This window comes from Moschus berezovskii, chromosome 18 (assembly GCF_049115385.1).
Source record: "Moschus berezovskii isolate FMDL1 chromosome 18, NW_MosBer_1.0, whole genome shotgun sequence".
NCBI classification, from domain to species: domain Eukaryota; kingdom Metazoa; phylum Chordata; class Mammalia; order Artiodactyla; family Moschidae; genus Moschus; species Moschus berezovskii.
In genome coordinates, this window is record NC_142477.1 from 78,203,142 (window position 1) to 78,228,232 (window position 25,091).

Sequence of the window (25,091 nt, forward strand, 5' to 3'; positions counted from 1 at the left end):
GTCCACACCATTACCTGCCACCTTGGCTATTCTTATTCCCATTATTATCAGTATTTTTGGTTTAATCCTGCAAGTAGCCTTTCCTTAACCCAAGCTCTAGCTGACTTTGAAGCCGAATATGTCAGACTAAGGAGGAAATGGGGAATTCATCCCTTGAGTAGTCACCTGCCTCAGATGAGTGACCTCAGCATCGTTTCTTGTCCATCAAGGACTTTCTTATTATTTTTAAAAAACATTTATTTATTTGGCTGCGTGGGGTCCTAGTTGTGGGAACTCTTAGTTGCAGCATATGGGATCAAGTTCCCTGACCAGGGATGGAACCTAGGCCTCCTGCATTGGGAGCCTGGAGTCTTACCCACTGGCCCACCAGGGACTTTCGAAATAGTAAGTGCTGCTACCTGGCATCCCAGTGGGACAGGAGGCTTCTTTTCCGTCCCTTCGTTTTAGCCTTGGAGGTAATTTACAAAGATGAACACTTGAGCCTGTAAATGGTCAGCTCTTCATGAAAGGGCAAGGCGTTCACTTGGTAAAGCAAAATTAACTGTTTAAGTAAGTTAACTCAACTTCCTAAGGCTGAAGTCATCTCTCTGTTGTTTTAGAACAGCCCTCATGCTTGCTGTCAAGTATGAATCAGCAAATGTCGTCAGATTGCTTCTTCAGCAAGGCGCTGACATCTTTTCCCAAGATGTTTTTGGTTGGACTGCAGAAGGATATGCTGTTACTAGTGGTTTTAATACGTGAGTGTTCACATTAAAATGCCAGTTCTCACTAAACTGCAGCCAAAAGTAATTTTACCTGTTACTTGCTACATGACCGGTGAGAGTCCAGTTTGGTGCAGGCAGTTTAGAGAATGGTGGAGAGATGTTCCCCCTCAAGAACTGAAAGCCAAGCAAAGGCCAATTAGTGACTCTTGGCTGTGGGCTTGGAGTGCTTTATCTCAGGACATGTAGACCTTGATCCTGAGAAAGCTTGCCATGAGCCATTTCATTCCAAGTCTGACCTCTCGGTATGGCGTACGAACAGTGTCATGGTTGTGGTATTTCTAACTAGTTCTTTGGGTCTGGAAAGATTTAGTTCAGCAGCAAATCCTGTGTTTTCCCTTAAGGACTTGCCTCTCTCGAGGCTTCCCCTTGAATTTTCCAAGAACCCGGCGGATTCCCTAAGATCAAGGTCCTCTTCCGGAAGTCATTTGGAGGGGAGAAAATAGTTCTTTCTTCTCATTCTGCTGCTCGGATTGATTCTGCTGCTGCAGCACTGCTGCTACAGCTGGTCTTGACAGGGTCTGCTTAGCAGCTGGATCTGGAGTCTGGATGTAGCTCTATAAAGACCTTTAATAAAATCAGTTTCAAAGGAAAGAAAAAAGAAACTCTTCCTGCGGTGGGCTCACGGCTGACCTTTGCTCCCAGGCCGCCCCTGCGGGTCCAGGTTCCCCAGCCTTTAAGGTGATGCACACGTCGACTCCAGAGTGAGAGCTCTTTGTTCTCACACGTGTGCTATGCTTGTCGCTCAGTCACTGTAGCAAACAAAGCACCAGCACACAGTTGGAGCAGCTGGGCCTCCTGGCTTCCCCCCTCACTCAGAGACCTTATGTGGAGCCCATGCGTAAGCCTAGATCTTCACGATGAGGTGCCCTTGAGGCTCTTATTTATCTTTTCTGCTAGTAGATGGCAGTGGGGACCATTTTCGGCTGTCAGAGAGGGTCAAGTGCTCCTGCAGGGATTGGGCAGACTTCCCTTTCTCCTTTGTATCTAGACTTGAACCTCAAGGCGGCTTTCTGTCATGTGGGGGCACCTTTTCTTAGGTCACAGGTTCCCTGTCATCCTTCCCAGAGTAGTGGGTGCCAGCTTGCCTGAGATTCCCTAATTATGCTTAGCCCTTCATGGGATCTGTTTCCTGTAATTATGAAAATCTTCCAACGGATTCCTATCTGCCTCCACCTTAAATGTTTTCAGAATCTGCCCCATAAGGAACCCATTCAGCAGAAATCCCTAAATCTCAAGTAAGATAGTTGGAATTCAGAGAGGTAAGCCCTGTCTAGAACTTGCCAGTATCCACTGTAAGAGTAGGGATATGTCTTCCAAGTGAATTGGAGAGGAACATGGAGATTAAACATCATTGTCAGAAAGATCTGCTGGTTCAGAGTAGGTAGAGAAGGAGGAGTAGTGGTCCAGGCCAGGTCTTGATTGTGATTAGTTTTCTGCTTTTGGTGTCATTAGCTGCAATAATGGGGCATCATTCCGTTCTCTAATGTAGTGAATTCATATGTTATAAATAAATGTAGGTACACATTATATAAGAGCTGAGATTCCCTAAATTGCAAACCACAAAGAACAGCCAATCACCAGAATTAATAACAGTTTCATGCAACACTTGAATGTTAAACGTATGAAAAAGCACACATTGGGATTAGCTTGGAATTCGAAAGTCATTCCAGCAGTAACATTCAGGAACAAGTTATCCCATTCTTTGACTGCTCCTGCAAGCATTTTGGGGGTATATGATCTCGTTAAATCCTATTAATCCTCTTCTGAAATAAGGTGGTAATATCCCAGTTGTGTAGAGGAAGACTGAACTGCAGAGAAACAGCTCCTCCAGGAACAAAGAGCAGCTGGTTATAGAGCTGGGATGTGCAAGCTCGAGAGATGTTTCGTAGCCAAGCTGACTCTAGCTAATTATTGGAGCTGTCCTGATCTGAGTTCGTGACTGCTTCATCTGCCTTTCAGTTCAGTTCAGTCGCTCAGTCGTGTTCGACTCTTTGCGACTCCATGAACTGCAGCACGCCGGACCTCCCTGTCCGTTACCAACTCCCAGAGTTTACCCAAAATCATGTCCACTGAGTTGTTGATGCCATCCAACCATCTCATCCTCTGTCGTCCCCTTCTCCTCCTGCCTTCACTCTTTCCCAACATCAGGCTCTTTTCAAATGAGTCCGCTCTTCGCATCAGGTGGCCAAACTATTGGAGTTTCAGCTTCAACTTCAGTCCTTCCAGTGAACACCCAGGACTGATTTCCTTTAGGATGGACTGGTTGGATCACCTTGCAGTCCAAGGGACACTCAGGAGTCTTCTCCAACACCACAGTTCAAAAGCATCAATTCTTCTGTGCTCAGCTTTCTTTATAGTCCAACTCTCACATCCATACATGTCTACTGGAAAAACCATAGCCTTGACTAGATGGACCTTTTTTGACAAAGCAATGTCTCAGCTTTTTAATATGCTAAGTTGTTCATAACTTTCCTTTCAAGGAGTAAGCGTCTTTTAATTTCTTGGCTGCAATCACCTTCTTCAGTGATTTTGGAGCCCAAAAAACAAAGTCAGTCACTGTTTCCACTGTTTCCCCATCTATTTGTCATGAAGTGATGGGGCCAGATACCATGATCTTAGTTTTCTGAATGTTGAGCTTTAAGCCAACTTTTTCATTCTCCTCTTTCCCTTTCATCATGAGGCTTTTTAGTTCTTCTTCACTTTCTGCCATAAGGGTGGTATCATCTGCATATCTGAGGTTATTGATATTTCTCCCGGCACTCTTGATTCCACCTTGTGCTTCATCCAGCCCAGCGTTTCTCATAGTGGCCTCTGCATGTAAGTGAAATAAGCAGGGTGACAATATACCTTTACTTTCTTCTTTACTACATGCTAAATAAAAGTTTATAGAACTTAGAAACTTGAAATGTATGGGACAGTTGAAGTTTTGATATTGTCTCTGGCATTGTCTGAAATGATCTAAGAATTTGGTAGTTGTTTTTCATGTCAGTGTTAAAATATTATTTATCACATTTTTCATACATAGCTTTCTCCAACTGATTTCTGATTATAAGGAAAAGAGACCTAAAACTTCTCCTGAAAATAGCGACCCAGGTACATCATCTGATACCAAATTACTCTTGCTGATTCTCCCATAGATAAAGTAGGAATGAGGAAGTTTCAGTAATGAAAGAACTATGAAAACATTAGTGTAAATTGCATGCATAGTTTATTTTTTCAAGTAATTTCTTTATACTCTAGTATTCAGAATTCTTTAAGAAGTTAATTGTAGGTGATTTAACATCAAGGACAGCATTGTCTGAAAAGAAATCCATCTATTTAATATGGCCCCTAAAGTCCTATATTAGATCTTTGTCTAAATCAGAAGAAAACAAATTAAGTGAGTATGATGTATATTTCATCTAGAGTCATAGTGTATATAGCAGATTAGACTTCTTATGAAAGTGAACTTTCATTTTTAGAAATGGTTTGCGTTTAGTGAATGAATAGGTTGTAGTTACTGTATTAGTCTCATTAAAATAGTTACCATCATTAAAACTGGGAACCTGAATAACCCCTTCCTGGTAGGAGAAGAAATGATAAACCATAACTAACTGCAAAGCTGAGCCAGTGTGCAGCACAGTAGTGAGAGATTATTCCTGAAAGATACCTACCAATAGTACAGAAGGCAGAAAAGCAATGCCTGGTTGAGAACCAGTTATTTTGCCTAGTGTTGTACCAAGCAGGTCTAGATTACCAACTTCATTCCTTACGGATCCCGAGAGAGTGAGATCGGTTGACTTCATTAGAACCAGATATTTTCTTTTGTGTGTTGGACAATGGTCATGACAGGATAATTTTGTAAGAACAAGATGTTCTCTTGCCATCAGTTAAAAGATTATCATAATAGATATTCAAATAGAACAACTTGGGACTCTGCTGCTGCTGCTACTGCTGCTAAGTCAGTTCAGTCGTGTCCAACTCTGTGTGACCCCACCAGGCTCCCCTGTCCCTGGGATTCTCCAGGCAAGAACACTGGAGTGGGTTGCCATTTCCTTCTCCAATGTGTGAAAGTAGAAAGTGAAAAGTGAAAGTGAAGTCTCTCAGTCGTGTCCAACCCTTAGTGACCCCACGGACTTCAGCCCACCAGGCTCCTCCTTCCATGGGATTTTCTAGGCAAGAGTACTGGAGTGGCTTGCCATTGCCTTCTCCGTGGGACTCTGCAGGTTCTAATAAAAGCACAAAAGTACTTTGCATTCACAGAAACAGCATTAGGTCCACTGTGTGTGGCATCTAGCACATTGTACAGGGTATCCGAGGATACCTTTAACTGAGTAGACCTCTATCTAATCCAAGGGGGCTTCCCAGGTGGCTCAGTAGTAAAGAATCCCCCCGCCAGTGCAGGAGACACGGTTTGATCCCTGTGTCGGGAAGATCCCCTGGAGAAAGAAACGGCAACCCACTCCAGTACTCTTGCCTGAGGAAATCCCATGGACAGAAGGGCCTGGTGAACTGTAGTCCATGGGGTCACAGGAGTCAGACATGACTTGGTGACTGAACAACAGAAGCGTCGATCAGAGAACTGTAGGCTGGTTTAACACACTAGTCAGAGGAGACGCAGAGATGACAGTTTTCTGGTCTTCAGTACGCTCAGAGTAGAATAGAGTTTTCTCTGGTTAATTTCTGTATTTTTCTAAACAAAATTGTCAGAGAAAGCAGGCTTATTTCACTTGTTCACTAAACAGATAACTTGCAGGTGTCTTTTATGTACTCAGCATCGTTCTGATGTCACAGGGTGCAAACATTTCAAAATCACTGCCCCTGCCCTCCAGGCTCAAGCTTGCAGTGCTCCTCTCCCCGTGGAGTAACTGCCTGTGAGTCATCCCTCCAGCATCAGGTCATGATGACCCCTGGGAAGCGTCCAACAGCACCGGCGTCCGTGGCGCTCTCCTTCCCTCTCTCCCCTTGTTCGTCAGCGTAGGATGTGATGATGTATGCCTTCCAAGGTGAAAAAGCATGATTTCTATCAACATTTGCCATATAATGGGGAGGATTGATATAATGATGTCCTTCACTAGCATACAGCACTCTGTGGCCCATCCTGCTCTGTGTGGCCCAGATACTCGTGAGCAATGGAAGGAGAGAGTCTCAAGAGAGTCTTTTTAAACATATTAGTGTGTATATGCATATATATATATATGCATATGGAACTTCTTTAAAAAGTCCAGCTTCTGTGCACCCGCCTGCATGCTCACCACTACAGGTCTAGTCCCCATTCTCACCACTGAGTTGACCCCTTCACCTCTTTGCCCTCCCCCACCTCCGTTTCAAGAGATTATCCTTTCTAAGCCTGGAATGACTACATCGTTCATACTTCTCTTGCCTTTGGAAAGAGGGCCAGGAAGAGAAGACTTTTGCTTCCCATGTTTTACCGCACTCTGAAGTTCAGTGCCTGTAGACCAAGCTTCCCTGTGATGGGGCGTTTTCATCCTGAACTGAAGAGCCAGAGACGTTGTCATGTCCCAGCAAGACACCTATAGTCTCTGTTCAGTGCTGCAGGTGATGGAAGTCCAGAAACACTGTGCTGTTGAAGTGTGCTATTGTCAGCTTATAGCGTTGATTCTGTTAATGGCATAGAATCATTTTCTGTCAGTCTCCTGGAGTTTGGTTAGGATTATGGCCATTGTCAACAGCAGTTCTTTGTTTTTTTTTTTTTTGTTTTGCATTTGATGACTATAAAGGGGAGGAGTGGTTCTTAGGCATTAGTGGCCTCCGAGTATAGTACAACCAAGGTTCCCCTCCTCTAGTGTGTCCTCCAGGTGTGGTATGAAAGGAATACTTTTAAACAAAGCCTCAGTCTTGAGGTTTTAATAATCTGTATTTTTCTTCTGTTGATTTAAAACGTATCTTGCTTTTTTCTTTAATAGTGGATAAGAGTTTGGAAGAAGACTCTTTAAGGAGGTAGGATTTTATGGATGTTTTCAATTATATGTTTAAGTAAGGGAACATGGAGAAGAGAAACTAATGTTTGTTGAGTGTTCTACTGTGGATTAGACACTGCATTACGTGCTTAACATCTGTGACCTCATAGAGTCATCACTGGAGAAGGCGATGGCACCCCACTCCAGTACTCTTGCCTGGAAAATCCCATGGCCGGAGGAGCCCGGTAGGCTGCAGTCCATGGGGTCGTGAAGAGTCAGACACGACTGAGCGACTTCACTTTCCCTTTTCACTTTCATGCTTTGGAGAAGGCAATGGCAACCCACTCCAGTGTTCTTGCCTGGAGAATTCCAGGGACGGGGGAGCCTGGTGGGCTGCCATCTATGGGGTCGCACAGAGTCGGGCACGACTGAAGCGGCTTAGCAGCAGCAGCAGACTCATCACAGCAGCTTTGTAAAGTAGCTGTATCCTACTTTTACTTAATTAGGTAACTGTGGTTTCAGGAGGTTAATGAATTGACCCTGGTTAAAATGAGTTGACCTATGATTTGACAATTGGCCTTCCTGGCTCCCATGTCCACTCCCGTGGCCCTCAGCAGAGACTGAGAAGTACCCACGTAGCATATAAGTTAAAGATATAAATTACTTCTTTGACTTGTATACATTTTAAGTTTCGACATTGTGGGGAAACTACCTGTACTCCCTCTTAGAGTAAAGGAGAGAAGTGGTGCCATCTCAATAAGTGGTGCTGACGGACCAAGACTCCCATTTTGGACGGACTCAGATTCGTCTCTGAACCTTGCACAAACACTAGAGAAGGAAAAGCCTATTCTTCCGCTTTAAGTCATCAGGTTTCTTCCAGTTTGGGCAAACAAGAATTATTTCAGTCCATCAATTGGATTTTCAGTTCAGCTCTTTTGGTGAAAACAAATGGGTTTTAGGCTCTGCTGATATGTTGGCTGTCACTCTGTTATGGAAACTAAGAATGAGTGTTAACTAGATATTTCATAGGTTGGGAAAGATGGAAGCAGAAATAGGTAACGACAAACTTTTTTGGCGACATCCCTGGGGGCGCAGTGGTTAAGATGGTTAGTAAGACATCTTCCAATGTAGGCACTGTGGGTTCAGTACTCGGTCGGGGAAGCTAAGATCTCACATGCCTCGGGGTCAGACAGCCAAAATATAAACTAGAAGCACCATTGGAACTCATTCAGTAAAGACTTTCAAAGAGGTCCACATCAACAAATCTTAAAAAAAAAATTTTTTTAAAGCTGTATAAAACGGGCCAAATTTTATTCAAATCAAGAAAGTTCATTTAATAAATAGACAAACTTTCACTTGTTGTTTTTTTTTTTTTCTTTTGTTCAAAGAAATGAACTCATTCATTTTTATTGTATGTTTTTTCTTTAAAGGTTTCCCAGCAAACCTGGCGTCGATTTAGGGCCTACATCAGACGATAAAGTCGTAGATTTTAAAACCAAGGTAAAGTGTTCGGTTGTGAAATTAGTTTTCCTGCTCCTAATTTAGTTTCGTGTAGTATTTACTCTTCTGATTAGACAGTGGAAGTGACAGATAGATTCAAGGGATTAGATTTGATAAACAGAGTACGTGAAGAACTATGGATGTAGATTTGTGACATTGTACAGGAGGCAGTGATCAAGACCATCCCGGAGAAAAAGAAATCAAAAAGGCAAAATGGTTGTCTGATTAGGCCTTCCAAATAGCTGAGAAAAGAAGAGAAGCCAAAAGCAAAGGAGAGAAGGAAAGATAGCATTTGTTTTTTTTTTTTTTAAAGGCATCTAGTTGGCTTTTAATACAAAATGAGTCAGAGAAACAAAGAAAGAAAATATACAAGTTATTGAACTAAACAACAACAACAACAACAAAAACCGACAAATACATTCAGTCACATTCCCTGTCTTCAGCCTGGATTAGGAAACAGGAAATGATGAACCAACCAATGTCTGTCCTTTTGAAGAAACCTTATTTTTAAAAAAAAAGAGGAAAAAAATAAAACAATCCCTAAAATCTGGCAGGTGGTTTTAAGAGGCCACTGGAAGCTTGCCTTAGTCATCCTGGTGAACTGGGACACTGGTGGTTTGGAACATGGCTACGTCCTCCTCATTTCTTGCTACTAGCAATCTTCATCTGAAGGGAGGATGCTGGCTTGGACATCATTTGATGCCACTTACGCTGTCTGAGGTCTCAGGGTCAAGCAGTCTTGTGGAGTCTTCCATTCCATATCTTCACTGAATCTCCCCCATATACAGTCTCTTGTCACTGGATGCTGAGAGAATGATGGGTTCATCGGGGTGGAAAGCCACTTCATTGATGGAGCCAGCGTGGCCCGGGAGCTTACACAAAATCCTCCTGCTTGTGGTATCCCAGACGTAAACAAACCTGTCAGCTGAGCCACCTGCTATCTTGCTTCCATCAGGTGACCAAGAACATCTCAGAAGATTCTTTTCAAAGTTGTGCACATTTCCTTGAAATATCTTCACACACCGCTCTTTGGGAGTAAATGGCCGGACATCCCAGACCCGCACTGTGTTGTCCATTGCATTGGACAAGAGGTAAGAGCCTTCAGAACTTAAACTCAGGCCAGTCACTGAATCTGCATGACCTCTCATTGTGTAGGTCAGTTTATTTTGGCTCAGGTCCCAGACCTTGATATCGTTGTCTATTCCACCAGAAATAATCTGATCACTTGTATCATTGAAAGTCACAGCTAAAACTTGGTAGGTGTTCTGAAATGTCTGGATGGCCGCTTTCTTGCGGATATCCCAAAGCTTAACTGTACTGTCCTCACTGCCAGTGCAAACAAGCTGGGGGCCCCTCCTGGCTGGGTAACAGGAATTCACAAAGGAAGTATGCCCCTTCAGTCTTTTTACCCTCTCGCCTGTTTCACTATCCCACGCTGCCACAGTTTTATCTGTGGATGCTGAGAAGAGCATACTGCCGTCTGTGTTATAATGAAGTTCCATCACTGCTCCACTGTGTCCCTTCAAGGTAGCATAGTTATCGCAGTCACCATAGACATTCCACAACAATGTCAGTCGGTCAAATCCTGCAGATGCTAAGGTGGATCCGTTGGGGTGAAACTTGCAGCAATACACTTCCCCTTCATGTCCTGAGAGAAGCATGATTGGGGCTTGAAGGGAGGAACATCTTGGAGGACCCGCTTGCAGCAAAGCTCCCGGCGCTGCCTGCTGCTGCCCGGCTCCAGGGCCCGACCCTGCCGCTCCCAACAGTAATTCATGTCGCTGCCGCTTGACTGGGACCAGTGGCAACTCTGGGCCCTTACACTTCTGCTGTTCTATCATGGTGGCAGCCACTCTCCTCAGACCGCCACTGACCGCGCCGACACCCTCTGAAAGATAGCATTTGAATGCAGAGTTCCAAAGAAGAGCAAGGAGAGGTAAGAAAGCCTTTCTCAGTGATGAAAGACTAGAGATCTCTTCAAGAAAATGAGAGATACCCTGGGAACCTTTCATGCAAAGATGGGCACCATAAAGGACGAAATGGTGGGGACCTAACCGAAGCAGACTACATTAAGATGAGGTGGCAAGAATACACAGAACTCTGCAAAACAGATCCTCATGACGCAGATAACCAGGATGGTGTGATCCCTCACTTGGAGCCAAACATCCTGGAATGCGAAGTCAAGTGGGCCTTAGGAAGCATCACTACAAACAAAGCTAGTGGAGGTGATGGAGTGGCAGCTGATGCTGTGAAAGGCTGCACTCAGTATGCCAGTAAATCTGGATAACTCAGCAGTGGCCCCAGGACTGAAAAGGTCAGTTTTCATTCCAATCCCAACAAAAGGCAATGCCAAAGAATGTTCAAACTACCGCATAATTGCACTCATCTCAAATGCTAGCAAAATAATGTTCAAAATTCCCTGAGCCAGGCTTCAAGGGTACGTGAACCATGAAAGTCCAGATGTTCAAGCTGGATTTAGAAAAGGCAGAGGAACCAGAGATCAAATTGCCAGCATCCTCTGGATGGTAGAAAAAGCAAGCGAGTTCCAGAAAAGTATGTACGTATGCTTTATTGACTGTGCCAAACCATTTGACTCTGTGGATCACAACAAACTGTAGAAAGTTCTTCAAGAGATGGGAATACCAGACCACCTGACCCGCCTCCTGAGAAATCTGTATACAGGACAAGAAGCAACAGTTAGAACTGGGCACAGAGCAACAGCCTGGCTCCCAATCAGGAAAGGAGCACAGCAAGGATGGAAATTGTCCCCCTGTTTATTTAACTTATATGCAGAGTACATCATGCGAAATGCCGGGCTGGATGAAGCACAAGCTGGAATCAAGATAGCGAGAAGAAATATCAATAAACTCAGATACGCAGTTGACACCACCGTGATGGCAGAAATTGAAGAGGAACTAAAGAGCCTCGTGACGAAAGTGAAAGAGCAGAGTGAAAAAGTTGACTTATAACTCAGCATTCAGAAAACTAAGATCATGGCATCTGGTCCCATCACTTCGTGGCAAAGAGACGGGGAAAGAATGGGAACAGTGACCCAGACTATTTTTTTGGGCTTCAAAATCACCGCAGATGGTGACTGCACCCATGAAATTAAAAGACGCTTGCTCCTTGGATGAGAAGCTATGACCAACCTAGACAGCATATTGAGAAGCAGGGACATTACGTTGCCAGCAAAGTTCTGCCTCATCTAAGCTATCGCTGTCCAGTCGTCATGTTCGGATGCGAGAGTTGGCTATAAAGAAGGCTGAGTGCCGAAGAATTGATGCTTTTGAACTGTGGTGTTGGAGAAGACTGTCGAGAGTCCCTTGGACTGCAAGGAGATCCAACCAGTAAATCCGAAAGGAAATCAGCCCTAAATATTCATTGCAAGGACTGATGCTGAAGCTGAAGCTCCAATACTTTGGCCATCTGATGCGAAGAACCGACTCATTGGAAAATACCGATTCTGGGAAAGTTTGAATGCGGGAGGAGAAGGGGACAACAGAGGATGAGATGGTTGGAAGGCATCACCGACTCAATGGACATGAGTTTGTAAAACCTCCAGGAGTTGGTGATGGACAGGGAAGCCTGTCGTGTTGCAGTCCATGGGGTCGCAAAGAGTCGCATACAGCTGAGCAACTGAACTGAACTGATGTTGATATTTTCATAAAATTTGAAGAACATGCAGATGCATGAAAATATATTAATAAAATCGTATGAAACAGAGGTTTTGCTCATCGTATGTCCTTAAGAATACTGATATATTACTGATCTCTCGTATATAAATTCTAAATATGTGTTTCTCCACACACCTTATGATAATACTTATGTTTTCCTTCTGTAAAGTTTGTTCTTGACTAGGAATATCTCACTTTTTACTTTCTTCTTCCTCCTCTACCTTTTCTTTTCTTTTTTTTTTTTAATATTTACTGTTAACCTAATTTTTCCTTGCAGAACACATTTCTTCAGGGTCTGTTCTTTCAGTCCATCTCTCTCTGCCTCTCTTGTGAACAGTCTGCTTATGGCTTTCTGTTTAGAGTGTTTGTGGCTTTCATTCATGATCCTTGCCCTGCTGCTTTAACCTTGTTTTTTTTTCCCGTTTCTTAGAAGCAACTGAATATTTTTCCCTGTTTCATTTGTCCCTAGCTGTTTGACAAACAGAATAGAAGTAGTTTATCCTGTTTGCAGTTCTAGCCCATCTAAATAAGGTTCTGCTAAAACCTAAACTTTCATATTTTCCCTTCCCAGGTGATAATTCATATACATATTAATTGTGGAAGCAAATTTCAAAATGTAGCAATTCAAATGTCTTAGTTTTTCAGTAGTGCTCAAACTACCGTGGATAAATTATTACTCTAGAACATTTTGGTAGAGAAAGTAATCTAGCGGGTGTCATAGTATTTGCATAGCAGTCAATTAGGGGTAAGGAGAGGAACATCAGGGGCTTCTGATGTCATCTGTCATAATCCTTTCCCCGTGAGAAGGTCAGTCAGTGGCAGAACTGGGATTTGAATCCACATCTGAATGACTCCAGAGCCTGTGCTCTTTGTGTTAGATCCTAGAAGAATGGGGGCTGTTATAATTCTTTTATTCAGGTTGATACTTGTTATAGTCTTCAAGCTCTTACTTTCTTCTCCAGCATGTCGTGAAATCAAAGTTAACAAAGCCAGTGAAGCCTTCTCAGCAATCGAAGAGAATCAGTAAGTCATTTGAAGACTGTCCTCCTGGTGTTCTTCCCTGATTTGAAATGACACGTGTTCTCATGTACTCTCTCCTGTTTTCACGGTAGTAGAAGCAAAATGTGGCATTTTGAGACCGGAGAGTACAACTTTCTCTGGGGACAATAATTCCGATAGTAACATTGAAGATGTGGTTGAAACATTTCTCAACCATCACCCTGGTTTGAGGGCATCTGTCATCTTGCCTTCCCATCGCCTGAGCCTGTTCCAAAACTTCTCAAGTCTGTAGCAGGCCTCGGTCGTATAAAGGTACGTTGTTCTGTTTGTAACTGTTCTTTCCCTGTACTTTTTCACATACCATTCCCCTGATCCTTATGATGACAAAAAGGATCCCACCACAGAAACAGAAGCCCTCAAAGTCACGATACGAAGTGGTGTGATAATAAGAGCCACACATGTGTGTGATTCAGATTTATAAATATTGGCATACTAAGTATGCCGTTCTGAAAGAAAAGAGTTACAAAGCACTGAGGAAAAACAACTAGATGAATATGAAGATGGGGAGGAGGATGAAGGGGAAGAATTCCTTTAAGAAGGACAAGATGAATATAAGACGGAATGAGGGTGACGATGAGGCAGATTATTATACAAACACAACAGAAATAGTAGGGGTAAATCAGACCAGGAACTCTATATTATACATATGCGAGACATTATTTCAGTTCAACTTAAGAGAAAGTGAGGTCATGACAAAACAATGCTCATACTCTTTTGAATGACATAGCCGATTTTTATTAAGAACTGAAAGGAAGTGTGTTCCTTATTTTTTTTGGTGGCTGTTTTTGACGTTGGTGGTGGTTCTTGATTTTTCCTTCAGTTGACGTGTAGTCAGTTTGAAATACTGTGTAAGTTTCAGGTGTACAGCAACGTGATTTGTTTATACTTGTGTATGTATATATGTTTTTTGAACATAGTTCCCTCTGGATGTTCATTTAAATTTGAAGTGATTTCTCGTTTTAAAGAAATTCTCACTTTGAAATTAATGAAGCGATGTCTTCTATTTAATCTAGCCAAACTTTCGTTTAGAGGCAATTCAAGATGAGCCCTGTTTTAGGCCTTAGGAGATGTATTATGAATTAAGAAGTTTTGGTCCTTCTGTTTCTTGTGGTTTCTAACTTCGGTTCAGTTCAGTCGCTCAGTCTTGTCTGACGCTGAATACTTAATGTAGTTCTCTAATTTATCTGACTGTTTGCTATAATCTTGGTGGGTGTTTTAGATCTTTCTGAAGATAAAGAGGGAATAAATAAGCATTTTATCTATTCTTTTCACTAAAATTATAATTTATCATTTTATAAATGAGATTCTTAATCTCTCTTCATTAAATGAGAAAATTTTTGGCTGCAACAATCTGAAAGAAAAAATGTAGAACTATATTCTTTCCTCTGGAGAGATTCTGATTTCTTTTTTCCGAATGTCAGCAAATAATGGGTAATTACATACATTAAATGAATGAAATCATGATTTATGCTTTTTTTCTTATATAGACTACTTGCTATTATAAAATTATAAGAGAAGAAAAAATACCACCATAGTTTATAAAATTATCTGTGGAAGACATTTTTTCTTTTAAAAATATCTCTAGCAGCATGTACATTCTATGTTATTTTTAAGAAACTTTATTAATTGCAGTGTTTATAGGTGTTAAATTACCATGTCAATTCTTTGTTATGCATGTGAAACTAACATGTAAGTTCTTCCATATCGAAAAGTTAGTCATTGTGGTTACTTGATTTTTTTAGTTTGTTTTTTCTTTCCCGATGTGAATACTGAGTCCTGCTTGATCATCATAAATGTATTTGAAAACTTTTAAATCTTCACCTTGGATAATCATAGTTTTACTCCTTTGTTTATATCTACATCATTCTTTTCATCTTTACCTGCCATTCCAGAAGACATAGATAAGAAATTAGAGTCGTTAGTGTGCTGTTTACAGGGAAAGAAGCAGTAAACCATGTGCATGTTCAAATAGGGCTGTAGAAAATGTATTCTTGATTGAAGGATAATTGCTTTCCAGAATTTTGTTGTTTTCTGTCAGACATCAACAAGAATCAGTCATAGGTTCACCCATGTGCCCTCCCTCCCAACCCACCTCCAATCTCCCTCTCCATCCCAGCCTTCTAGATTGTTGCAGAGCCCCTCTTTGAGTTCCCTGAGTGATCGAGCAAATTCCCCTTGGCTATCTGTTTTACATATGGAATTGTAAGTTTCCATGTTACTCTTTCCATCCATCTCAACCTCTCCCCTCTCCCCCTTCCCCCGTGTCTCTAAGTCTGTTCTGTCTGTCTGTGTCTCCATTGCTGCCCTGCAAATAAATTCGTCAGTAGCATCTTTCTAGATTCCATACATATGCGTTAGTATATGATATTTATATTTCTCTTTCTGACTGACTTCAGTATGTATGATAGGCTCTAGGTTCATCCACCACATTAGAACGGACTCAGATGCGTTCCTTTTTACAGCTGAGTCGTGTTCCTTTGTATATATGTACCACCCATCTTCACCCATTCATCGGTTCGATGGCCATCTAGGGTGCTTCCATGTCCTAGCTATCATAAATAGCCCTGCAGTGAGCATCGGGGTGCATGTGTCTTTTTCCATTTTGGTTTCCTCAGGGTATACTCCTAGGAGTGGGATTGCTGGGTCATATGGCGGTTTTATTCCTAGTTTCTTAAGGAATCCGCATACCGTCTTCCATAGTGGTTGTATCAATTTACCTTCCCACCAGCCGTGCAAGAGTGTTCCCTTTCCCCCACACCCTCTCCAGCATTCATTGGTTGTAGACTTTTTGATGATGGCCATTCTGACTGGGGTGAGGTGGCACCTCGTTGTGGCTGAGCGGTAAAGAATCTGCCTTCAGTGGGAGGCCTGGGTTTGATCCCTGAGTCGGGAAGGAGGGCATGGCAACCCACTCCAGTATTCTTGCCTGGAGACTCCAATGGACAGGGGAGCCTGGCAGGCTTCAGTCCGTAGGGTCACACAGAGTCGGACACGACTGAAGCGAGTAAGCAGCAGCAGCAGTAGCAGACTTTTGGATGATGGCCATTCTGACTGGTGTGAGGTAGTACCTCGTTGTAGTTTTGGTTTTCATTTCAATTGTGGTTTTTTACCACATTGACGTTGACCAGATAGTGCTTGGAGCTTGAGGGTATGACCACATTTGGGTTGTCTGGTTGATCTGCAAGGAACATTTCAGGAGAAGCAAAAGCATGGGAAATAGTAATGAATATGTGGGACTGTAATAACAGCAGTTAGCTTTAGTGATGTTTTAGTAAGTGCAAACCATTTTGGACAGCTTAAGTAGCAGGTGCAGAGTACCTTAATGGCAGCTGTACTTGAAGTAACATAAAGTAACGGTGCCCTGTTTGAAGGAGGCAGCTATGGAAGGAGATAACAAGGGCCTGATCTCTTAGATGCGGCAGCCACTGCTTGGTGATGCAGCACCGTGTTTGAATTCAGCATCCCGGTTCTGTCACACAGCAACTGTGGGATCTTGGCAAAACCTGTGTTAACCGGGTTAAAAGTAGGGTTGCTGCTGCTGCTGCTAAGTCACTTCAGTCGTGTCCGACTGTGCGTGACCCCATAGACGGAAGCCCACCAGGCTCCCCCGTCCCTGGGGTTCTCCAGGCAAGAACACTGGAGTGGGTTGCCATTTCCTTCTCCAAAAGTAGGGTACTTTCTTCAAAAGGGATTAGGAACTCTTCATGCAACTCATGGTTATCGTTCATTCTAGCGGAGTGTCTCTGAGGCCCTTCCACAGAAGTATGTGGATCATTTACCTGGAACTGCTGGTCAGAGAGGACAAAAGACATTAAATGCACAAGTAGAAGGTAAGAACTGTGTTTTACAGAAAAATCATTTGACAGAACGTTGATTGAAAATGGGAATGCTGATATATTCTAATAGGCAAAGAAAATCACCTGTTGGATGGGTAGTGAGAAAAAAGACGAGAAAAAGAGGGCAAGTATGCATCTTATCAGGTGTCTACCACAGATTACATTGAGAATCCAGTTTAAGGAGCTAAATTATTAGTTCTTAGACTTACTTTGCAGTCCAGTGCTTAAGACTTTGTCCGGTTAAGACTCTCCAGTGCAGGTGGTGCAGTTTCGATCCCTGCTCAGGGAATTAAGATTCCATGTGACACATGACCGAAAGCAAATTATTAGTTCTGTTTCAAGATACTCTGCAACCTCAGGGAGGTCAAGAAATAAGAGGCGAGAGGGAACGAAGGATGAGAGAGGCAGAGGGTACAGGGAGGGAATGAAGAAAAGGAAGCACAAGTCTGTGGGGGAAGGGGGCAATAAGTAATGAAGGTCTTTAGATAAAGGGAGAGTATTTGACATGGACGATGAATTTGAAGTGAGCTTCTGGCACCAAAACTTGTCAGAGAAGAAGAGCAAAGTTCTCCCCTCTTCCTGTTTTGCTCATTATTAGGAAGACATTCAGAACTGCGGTCCCCGGGCGTGCAGAGCGGTGTGTCATCCTCTGGGGGAGCGTGGGCATAGGTGCTCAGCTGTAAATGTGTGCAAGTTGGTGTCATATGAAGTGTTGCCGCTTTCCAGGATAGTGTCACATGGGACAAAACAAGAGAACTGGAAAGAAGGAGAGAGCAGGGGGCGTGATGGGGAGACCAAGGAACCTAGAGCCTCATAGAGAGTCCACTGGAAGGTTTCCAACTTCTAATGCCATTTCAGTTTGGGGGGGATGTGTTCGCGTGAGGAAACGGAGGCTGAGATTTCAGGAGAATGAATTAAGTGGAAGTCATGTAGAAACAGACTCCCTGTAGACCAGCGTTTCTCAAATTTTAATTAGTCACTTGGGGACCATGTGTGAAGCACATGCTGAGCAGGAGGTCTGAGATTCTGTGTTTCTAACAAGCTCTCCGGGTAGCAAGGGTGTAGCCTTGCATACAGAAAAATCTGGAAGAAGAGCATTGGATAGGGCAGGACCTAACAGGATCAAGGCAAAGCATTATTTTCTGTTTCTTTCTGAGCATGTTTATAGCCAGAGGGAAGCAAAGAGTTTAAGTAGCAGTTATAGGTGTAAGAGGGAGAAAGAAATGGCAGGGATGATCCATGGAAAGGATGTCAAGGGGGAAGATTTAAGTCCATGGGTCCAGAGATGACCATTCAGAGAGGAGCGAATCTAGTGGAAGGACACAGGGAGGGAGAGGAAGGCCTCAGGGAGGCGAGTGTGGAGTTGATGAGGACACTTGAGAGAACTCTTTCTAGATGACTTCAGTGTGCGTACCCTGAAAAGAGATAAGACCATTATTGCCCCCAGAGAATCCTGGAGGTGGGACGGGGTGCCAGAAGTGGGGGAAACCGCAGCCCCTCCGAGTAATTCATATATGTTGTACCGGTATCTGTTGTTCAAATTAGATTAATTTGAAAAAGGAGGCATTGACTTTTTTTTAAGATAGCTGATGTTTTGAAAGTTGTTTCATAGAAATCCTCTGAAGCGTTCGCATGATGTACCAAAGCAAACTAAAATTTAAAGCCAAACAGATCAACAGGGTTCATTCCCTAAATGCTAGAAATACTTTTAATAAATACTACACTGACTCTGAAACATGCAAGCTTTTTAATTTCTAATAATTGTGTAGCAATTAAATGTACTATTTCCTTTTTGATGATTGTATTTCCATATTGAGAATTTATTTTACATTATTTCCTAGATGTGTCTTATATACCTTCTTGCATGAGTGGATTGAGAAACTTTGAGATGGCTAGACTAGAGGAGCCAAGACATGTAGGCATACCAGTAGCCCACAAGGATATGGGGGGAAAAATGAATATTTTTATGAGCCAGTTTTCTACAAGTGCGTATTTAGGCTAATCAGTTCATTAGTTTGTCTTTGATGAGAAATGAATTATACATGCTGGTGAACTGTCATCCCCACTGTGTACTTCTTAAATGACTGGACAGGTTGAAGAACATGATAAATACTTATCGTATAATGGTGGAAATGATAACCTGCTGTGTTGCATTCAAGATGTGCTGTTGCATTTTAACCATCAGCTTTCACGTTTATCTTCTTGGGTTCATGATTTGCTCCCCGGATTAAGATCCATTTTCTCCTCATCAGTCAGCATGTTCACACTGGTCTATGTGCTGCTGCTGCTGCTGCTGCTGCTAAGTCACTTCAGTCGTGTCCGACTCTGTGTGACCCCATAGACGGAAGCCCATCAGGCTCCCCCGTCTCTGGGATTCTCCAGGCAAGAACACTGGAGTGGGTTGCCATTGTTTTATAAAGCCATTGCAAACGTAATGTTACTTTTGAAATCTTAACAGCATGTTTTGGTGAACCTGTATTCCAATTTTTTCTTCACTGTCTTTAGTGGATTCCTATGTCTGTCTTACCAGTGTCCTAAGATCCCCCTAAAAACAAGACACTAAAACTGAATGTATTCAGTGCCAAGGCTGGGTTGAGGATTCTGTTCGGTACTAACTCTGCACGAATGTACAGCTGGCTTTCATATTTACGTGTAATTAAATCTGTGTCCCTTTTGCCTTTTAGATTCTCCTGGGAAATATCCTAACGTGAAGGTAAAAACGTTTATGATTTTATCTTGAATTCTGAACTGTGGATTGTCTCATATGTCCATCATTTAGTAATCAACTTGTTTCCAAACCCCATTCAGCCAGCAGTCAGAATGAGAGATTCTGTTCCTAATAGAACAGTCAGAATGAAGGATTTACAAGCATCCAGTTCAGGCAAATTTTGCAGGACACAGTTAACTCTGGAAAAAGGGACACTGAAATATTTGAAATGCTCGGTCTTCATACTTCTAACGTTTTCTTTGCAAATTTAATTGAAGAACTGGACATACATAAGGCAAATGTTACTGTTGATACCTGTGTTTTGAAACAAAAGATATTTACAAGCATAAGAGCAAGAAATTTTTACATTGTAAGCTTCAACGCAAGATGTTTCTGTATATATTTCGACACTCTGAAGTTCTGAGTTTGGAATCTGTGTAATTCTTAGGAAATCTCAGAGATTAAATTTTAGACTCAAAGTTTTTTCCAAGCCCAAAATGCTCGTTTGAACTCTTAGCTTTCCCTAAGTAAAACTTCACTTGCTAATATGTCAGTTGTATTTCAGCTTGTAATTATTTCGTTATAATGTTGTCACACAGATGACTGTAGGCCAATCAGATGTTTTCATTAGCAGACTGTGTGTGTTTGTGTGTGTGTGAGGTTGTGGTGTCTTTGATTATTAGAAGTAGGGGAAGTAATCATACTTTAATGACTATTTGATAGGCATAATCTTTGGAAACAGTGATTCTGAAAGCTGTTGGCTTTAGGATCATATTCTACTTCGGAAAATTATTGAGAATTTCAAGGAATTTTGTTTATGTCTATTGATGTTTACTCTATGGGAGGTCAGTTGAGTTCAGTTGCTCAGTCATATCCGACTCTGCGACCCCATGGCCTGCAGCAAACCAGGCCTCGCTGTTCCTCAGAACGCCCGGACTTTACTCAGACTCAAGTCCATCGAGTAGGTAATGCCATCCAACCATCTCATCCTCTGTCTTCCCCTTCTCCTCCCACCTTCAGTCTTTGCCAGCATCAGGGTCTTTTCCAGTGAGTCAGTTCTTCACATCAGGTGCCCAAAGTATTGGAGTTTCAGCTTCAGCATCAGTCCTTTCAAAGACTATTCACGACTGAATTCCCTTAGGATGGACTGGTTGGATCTCCTTGCAGTCCAAGGGACTCTCAAGAGTCTTCTCCCAACACTACAGTTCAATAGCAGCAATTCTTCGGTGTGCAGCTTTCTGTACAGTCCAACTCTCACAGCCGTACATGACCACTGGAAAAACCATAGCTTTGACGAGACAGATCGATGTTGGCAAAGTAATGTCTCTGCTTTTGAATATGCTGTCAAGGTTAGTCATAGCTTTTCGTCTTTTAGTTTCATGGGTGCAGTCACCATCTGCAGTGATTTTGGAGCCCCCCAAAATAAAGTCTGTCACTGTTTCCATTCTTTCCCCACCTATTTGCCATGAAGGGATGGGACCGGATGCCATGATCTTCGTTAGAACATTCAAAACCAACTTTTTGACTCTCCTCTTTCACTTTCATCCAAAGACTCTTTAGTTCTTCTTCAATTTATACCATAAGGGTGGTGTCATCAGCATATCTGTGGTTATTGATGTTTCTCCCGGCTATCTTGATTTGAGCTTGTGCTTCATCCAGCCCAGCATTTTGCATGATGTACTGTGCGTGTCAGTTAAATAAGCAGGGTGACAATATACAGCCTTGATGTACTCCTTCCCCTATTTGGAATCAGTCTGTTGTTCCATGTCCAGTTCTAACTGTTGCCTCTTGACCTGCATACAGATTTCTCAGGAGGCAGGTCAGGTGGTCTGGTATTCCCATCTCTTTCAGAATTTCCCAGCTTGTTGTGATCCACACAATTAAAAGCTTGGGGGTGATCAATAAAGCAGAAGTCGATGTTTTTCTGGAACTCTCTTGGTTTTTCGATGATCCAGTGGATGTTGGCAATTTGATCTCTGGTTCCTCTGCCTTTTCTAAATCCAGCTGGAATATCTGGAAGTTCACATTTCATATACTGTTGAGGCCTGGCCTGGAGAATTTTGAGTACTACTTTGGTAGCCTGTGAAATGAGTGCAATTGTGCGGTAGTTTGAACATTCTTTGGCATTGCCTTTCGTTGGGATTGGAATGAAAACTGACCATTTCCAGTCCTGTGGCCACTGGTGAGTTTTCCAGATTTGCTGGCATGTCGAGTGCAGCACTTTCACAGCATCATCTTTCAGGATTTGAAATAGCTCAGCTGCAATTCCGTCACCTCCACTAGCTTTGTTCATCGTGATGCTTCCTAAGGCCTACTTAACTTCACATTCCGGGATGACTGGCTCTAAGTGAGGGATCACACCATCGTGCTTATCTGGATCATGAAGATCTTTTCTGTAGAGTTTTTCTGTGTGTGTTCTTACCACCTCTTCTTAATATCTTCCTCATCTGTTAGGTCCATACCACTTGTGTCCTTTATTGTGCCCATTTTTGCATGAAATGTTCCCTTAGTATCTCTTACTTTCTTGAGGAGAACTCTAGTCTTTCCCATTCTATTATTTTCCTCTATTGCTTTGCACTGATCCCTGAGAAAGGCTTTCTTATCTCTCCTTGCTGTTCTGTGGAACTCTGCATTCAAATGGGTGTATCTTTCCTTTTCTCCCTTGCCCTTAGCATCTCTTGTTTTCTCAGCTATTGGTAAGGCCTCCTCAGACAACCGTTTTGCCTTTTTGCATTTCTTTTTCTCTGGGATGGTCTTGATCAATGCCTCCTGTACAATGTCACGAACCTCCGCCCATGGTTATTCAGGCACTCTATCAAATCTAATCCCTTGAATCTATTTGTCACGTCCACTGTATAATCCTAAGCGATTTGATTTAGGTCATACATGAATGGTCTAGTGGTTTTCCCTACTTTCTTCGATTTCAGTCAGCATTTGGCAATAAGGAGTTCATGATCTGAGCCACGGTCAGCTCCTGGTCTTGTTTTTGCTGACTGTATAGAGATTCTGCATCTTTGGCTGCAGAGAATAGAATCAGTCTGATTTCGTCATTGAGCATCTGGTGATGTCCATGTGTAGAGTCTCCTCTTGTGTTGTTAGAAGAGGGTGTTTGCTGTGACCAGTGCGTTCTCTTGGCAAAGCTCTGTTCGCCTTTGTCCTGCTTCATTCTGTACTCCAAGGCCAAATTTGCCCGTTACTCCAGGTATCTCCTGACTTCCTCTTTTTGCATTCCAGTCCCCTATAATGAAAAGAACGTCTTTTTTGGGTGTTAGTGCTAGAAGGTCTTGTCGGTCATCATAGAATCATTCAACTTTAGCGTCTACAGCGTAACTGGTCGGGGCATAGACTTGAATGACTGTGATACTGAATGGTTTGCCATGGAAACGAACAGAGATCATTGTGTCATTTCTGAGATTGCATCCAGGTACTGCATTTGGGACTCTTGTTGACTGTGATGGCTACACCATTTCCTCTAAGGGATTCTTTCCCACAGTAGTAGATACAATGGTCATCTGAGTTAAATTCGCCCCTTCCAGTCCATTTGGGGGCTTCCCTGGTAGCTCAGTCGGTAAAGAAGCTACCTGCAGTGCAGGAGACCCGGGTTCGAGGCCTGAGTCAGGAAGATCTCCTGGGGAAGGAAATGGCAACCCACTCCAGCATTCTTGCTAGGGAAATCCTGTCGCCAGAGGAGTCTGGTGAGCTCCAAATAGCCCAGGGGTCAGAAGCGTCGGACACGACTTACGGGCTAAACCACAAACCAGTCCATTTTAGTTCACTGAGTCGCAAAATGTCGATGTTCACTCTTGCCATCTCCTGTTTGCCCACTTCCAATTTGCCTTGATTCATGGACCTAACATTCCAGGTTCCCATGTAGTATTGCTCTTTACAGCCTTGGACTTGACTCCTATCACCAGTCACATCCACAGCTAGGTGTTGTTTTTGCTTTGGCTCCTTCTCTTCATTCTTTCTGGAGCTATTTCTCCACAGATCTCTAGTAGCATATTGGACACCTACTGACCTGGGGAGTTCATCTTTTAGTGAGTGTCCTATCTTTTTGCCGTTCATGGTGTTCTCAAGGCAAGAATACTGAAGTGGTTTGCCATTTCCCTCTCCAGTGGACCATGTTTTGTCAGAACGTTCCAACATGACCCGTCTGTCTTGGGTGGCCCTTCACGGCATGGCTCGCTCAGAGTTTCATTGAGTTAGACAAGGCTGTGGTCCATGTGATCAGTTTGGCTAGTTTTCCTTGGTTGTGGTTTTCAGTCTGTCTGCCCTCTGATGAAGGATAAGAGGCCTATGGAAACTTCCTGATGGGAGAGACTGACTGAGGGCGATGGGCGAGGCCATGCTCAGTAAATCTTTCATGCAATTGTCTGTGAATGGGTGGGTCTGTGTTCCCTCCCTGTTTGACCTGAAGCCAAACTCTGGTGGAGATCCTGAAGATAAGGGCACCTCCTCCAACAGGTCCCATGCTTGCACTGCTGCACTCAGTGCCCCTGACCTTGAGGCAGGCCACCTCCAACCCTCGCCTCCGCCAGAGACTCCTGGAAAATAAAACTGAAAAACGTAAAAATACAGGCACACACAATCATAGTGGCTAATTCCATTAGTCATTAGAGTTCTGATATCACATATCCTGTCTCTGGAGAAGTCGTGTGTGCACTCAGAACATAATTGAGCACGGAAGTAACGTTTAGAGTTGTTGTGAAAATAGTTTTGACCTCTTGGACCCCCTGGCTTAGTGGGTCTCTGGACTTCAGGAATTCTCAGGGCACACTACAGAACCACCGTGTTAAACCATTGGCATGGTTGGATGCGAAATGATAAAGGGGCCCTTGTGTTGACATGGGGCTTAAAGTTTCACTTTTACATTTCTTGCTTGTTTCTTTGGTTTCTCTTAAGAAATTTAGACCTGACAGTTCCTTTTTTTTTTAAAGCAAATATGTCTGTGTTGCGTTCATTCTTGCCTCATGGTGCTCTGTGCTCTTTGGATCCAGTGTGGTCCTAGACTTATCCTTTTGATACTGTTCATGGGGTTCTCAAGGCAAGTATACTGAAGTGGTTTGCCATTCCCTTCTCCAGGAGATCAATCCTGGGTGTTCACTGGAAGGACTGATGCTAAAGCTGAAACTCCAATACTTTGGCCACCTCATGTGATGAGTTGACTCATTGGAAAAGACTCTGATGCTGGGAGGGATTGGGGGCGGGAGGAGACGGGGATGACAGAGAATGAGATGGCTGGATGGCATCACCACCTCGATGGACATGAGTTTGAGTGAACTCCGGGAGTTGGTGATGGACAAGGAGGCCCGGCGTGCTGTGATTCATGGGGTCGCAGAGAGTCGGACACGACTGAGCGATGGAATGGAACGGAATGGAGACTTATCCTATTTCCACGTGGAAACAATCATTTCTTATATAAGTTTATGATGTCTGTCCAGGGCTTAAAAAATCAGTTCTGGAGATAGTGATAATTTGAGGAAAGACCACCTCATTGTAATTGAAGAAGTTGTCGTTGGTGGTGGTGTTCAGTTGCTAAGTCAGGTCCGACTCTTTGTGAGCCCATGGACTGCAGCACGCTCGGCCTCCCTGTGCCTCACCATCTCCCAGAGTTTGCCCGAGTTCACATCCATTGCATCAGCGATGCTCTC

At 43.1% G+C, this 25,091-nt stretch overlaps 1 protein-coding gene and 1 pseudogene across 33 annotated transcripts in view; one reads left to right on the forward strand and one right to left on the reverse strand.

Moving 5' to 3' along the window:
* Positions 1-25,091, forward strand: part of LOC129560676 (ankyrin repeat domain-containing protein 26-like) — a 210,309-nt gene that overhangs the window by 100,329 nt on the left and 84,889 nt on the right. For 30 of the 33 annotated variants that reach the window (XM_088827808.1, XM_088827785.1, XM_088827784.1 and 27 more), the window contains 6 exons: positions 600-737; positions 8,095-8,164; positions 12,801-12,861; positions 12,951-13,149; positions 16,631-16,727; positions 19,418-19,446. The exons of 2 other annotated variants lie outside the window; for them this stretch is intronic. In XM_088827808.1, coding sequence (XP_088683934.1) covers positions 600-737; positions 8,095-8,164; positions 12,801-12,861; positions 12,951-13,129 — 448 coding nt within the window. In that variant the 3' untranslated portion in view covers positions 13,130-13,149; positions 16,631-16,727; positions 19,418-19,446. Of the gene's footprint in view, positions 1-599; positions 738-8,094; positions 8,165-12,800; positions 12,862-12,950; positions 16,728-19,417; positions 19,447-25,091 lie in introns of all 33 variants that reach the window. One more of the 33 variants, XR_016035244.1, reaches the window with a different exon arrangement.
* LOC129560675 (U5 small nuclear ribonucleoprotein 40 kDa protein pseudogene) lies at positions 8,850-10,005 on the reverse strand (annotated as a pseudogene).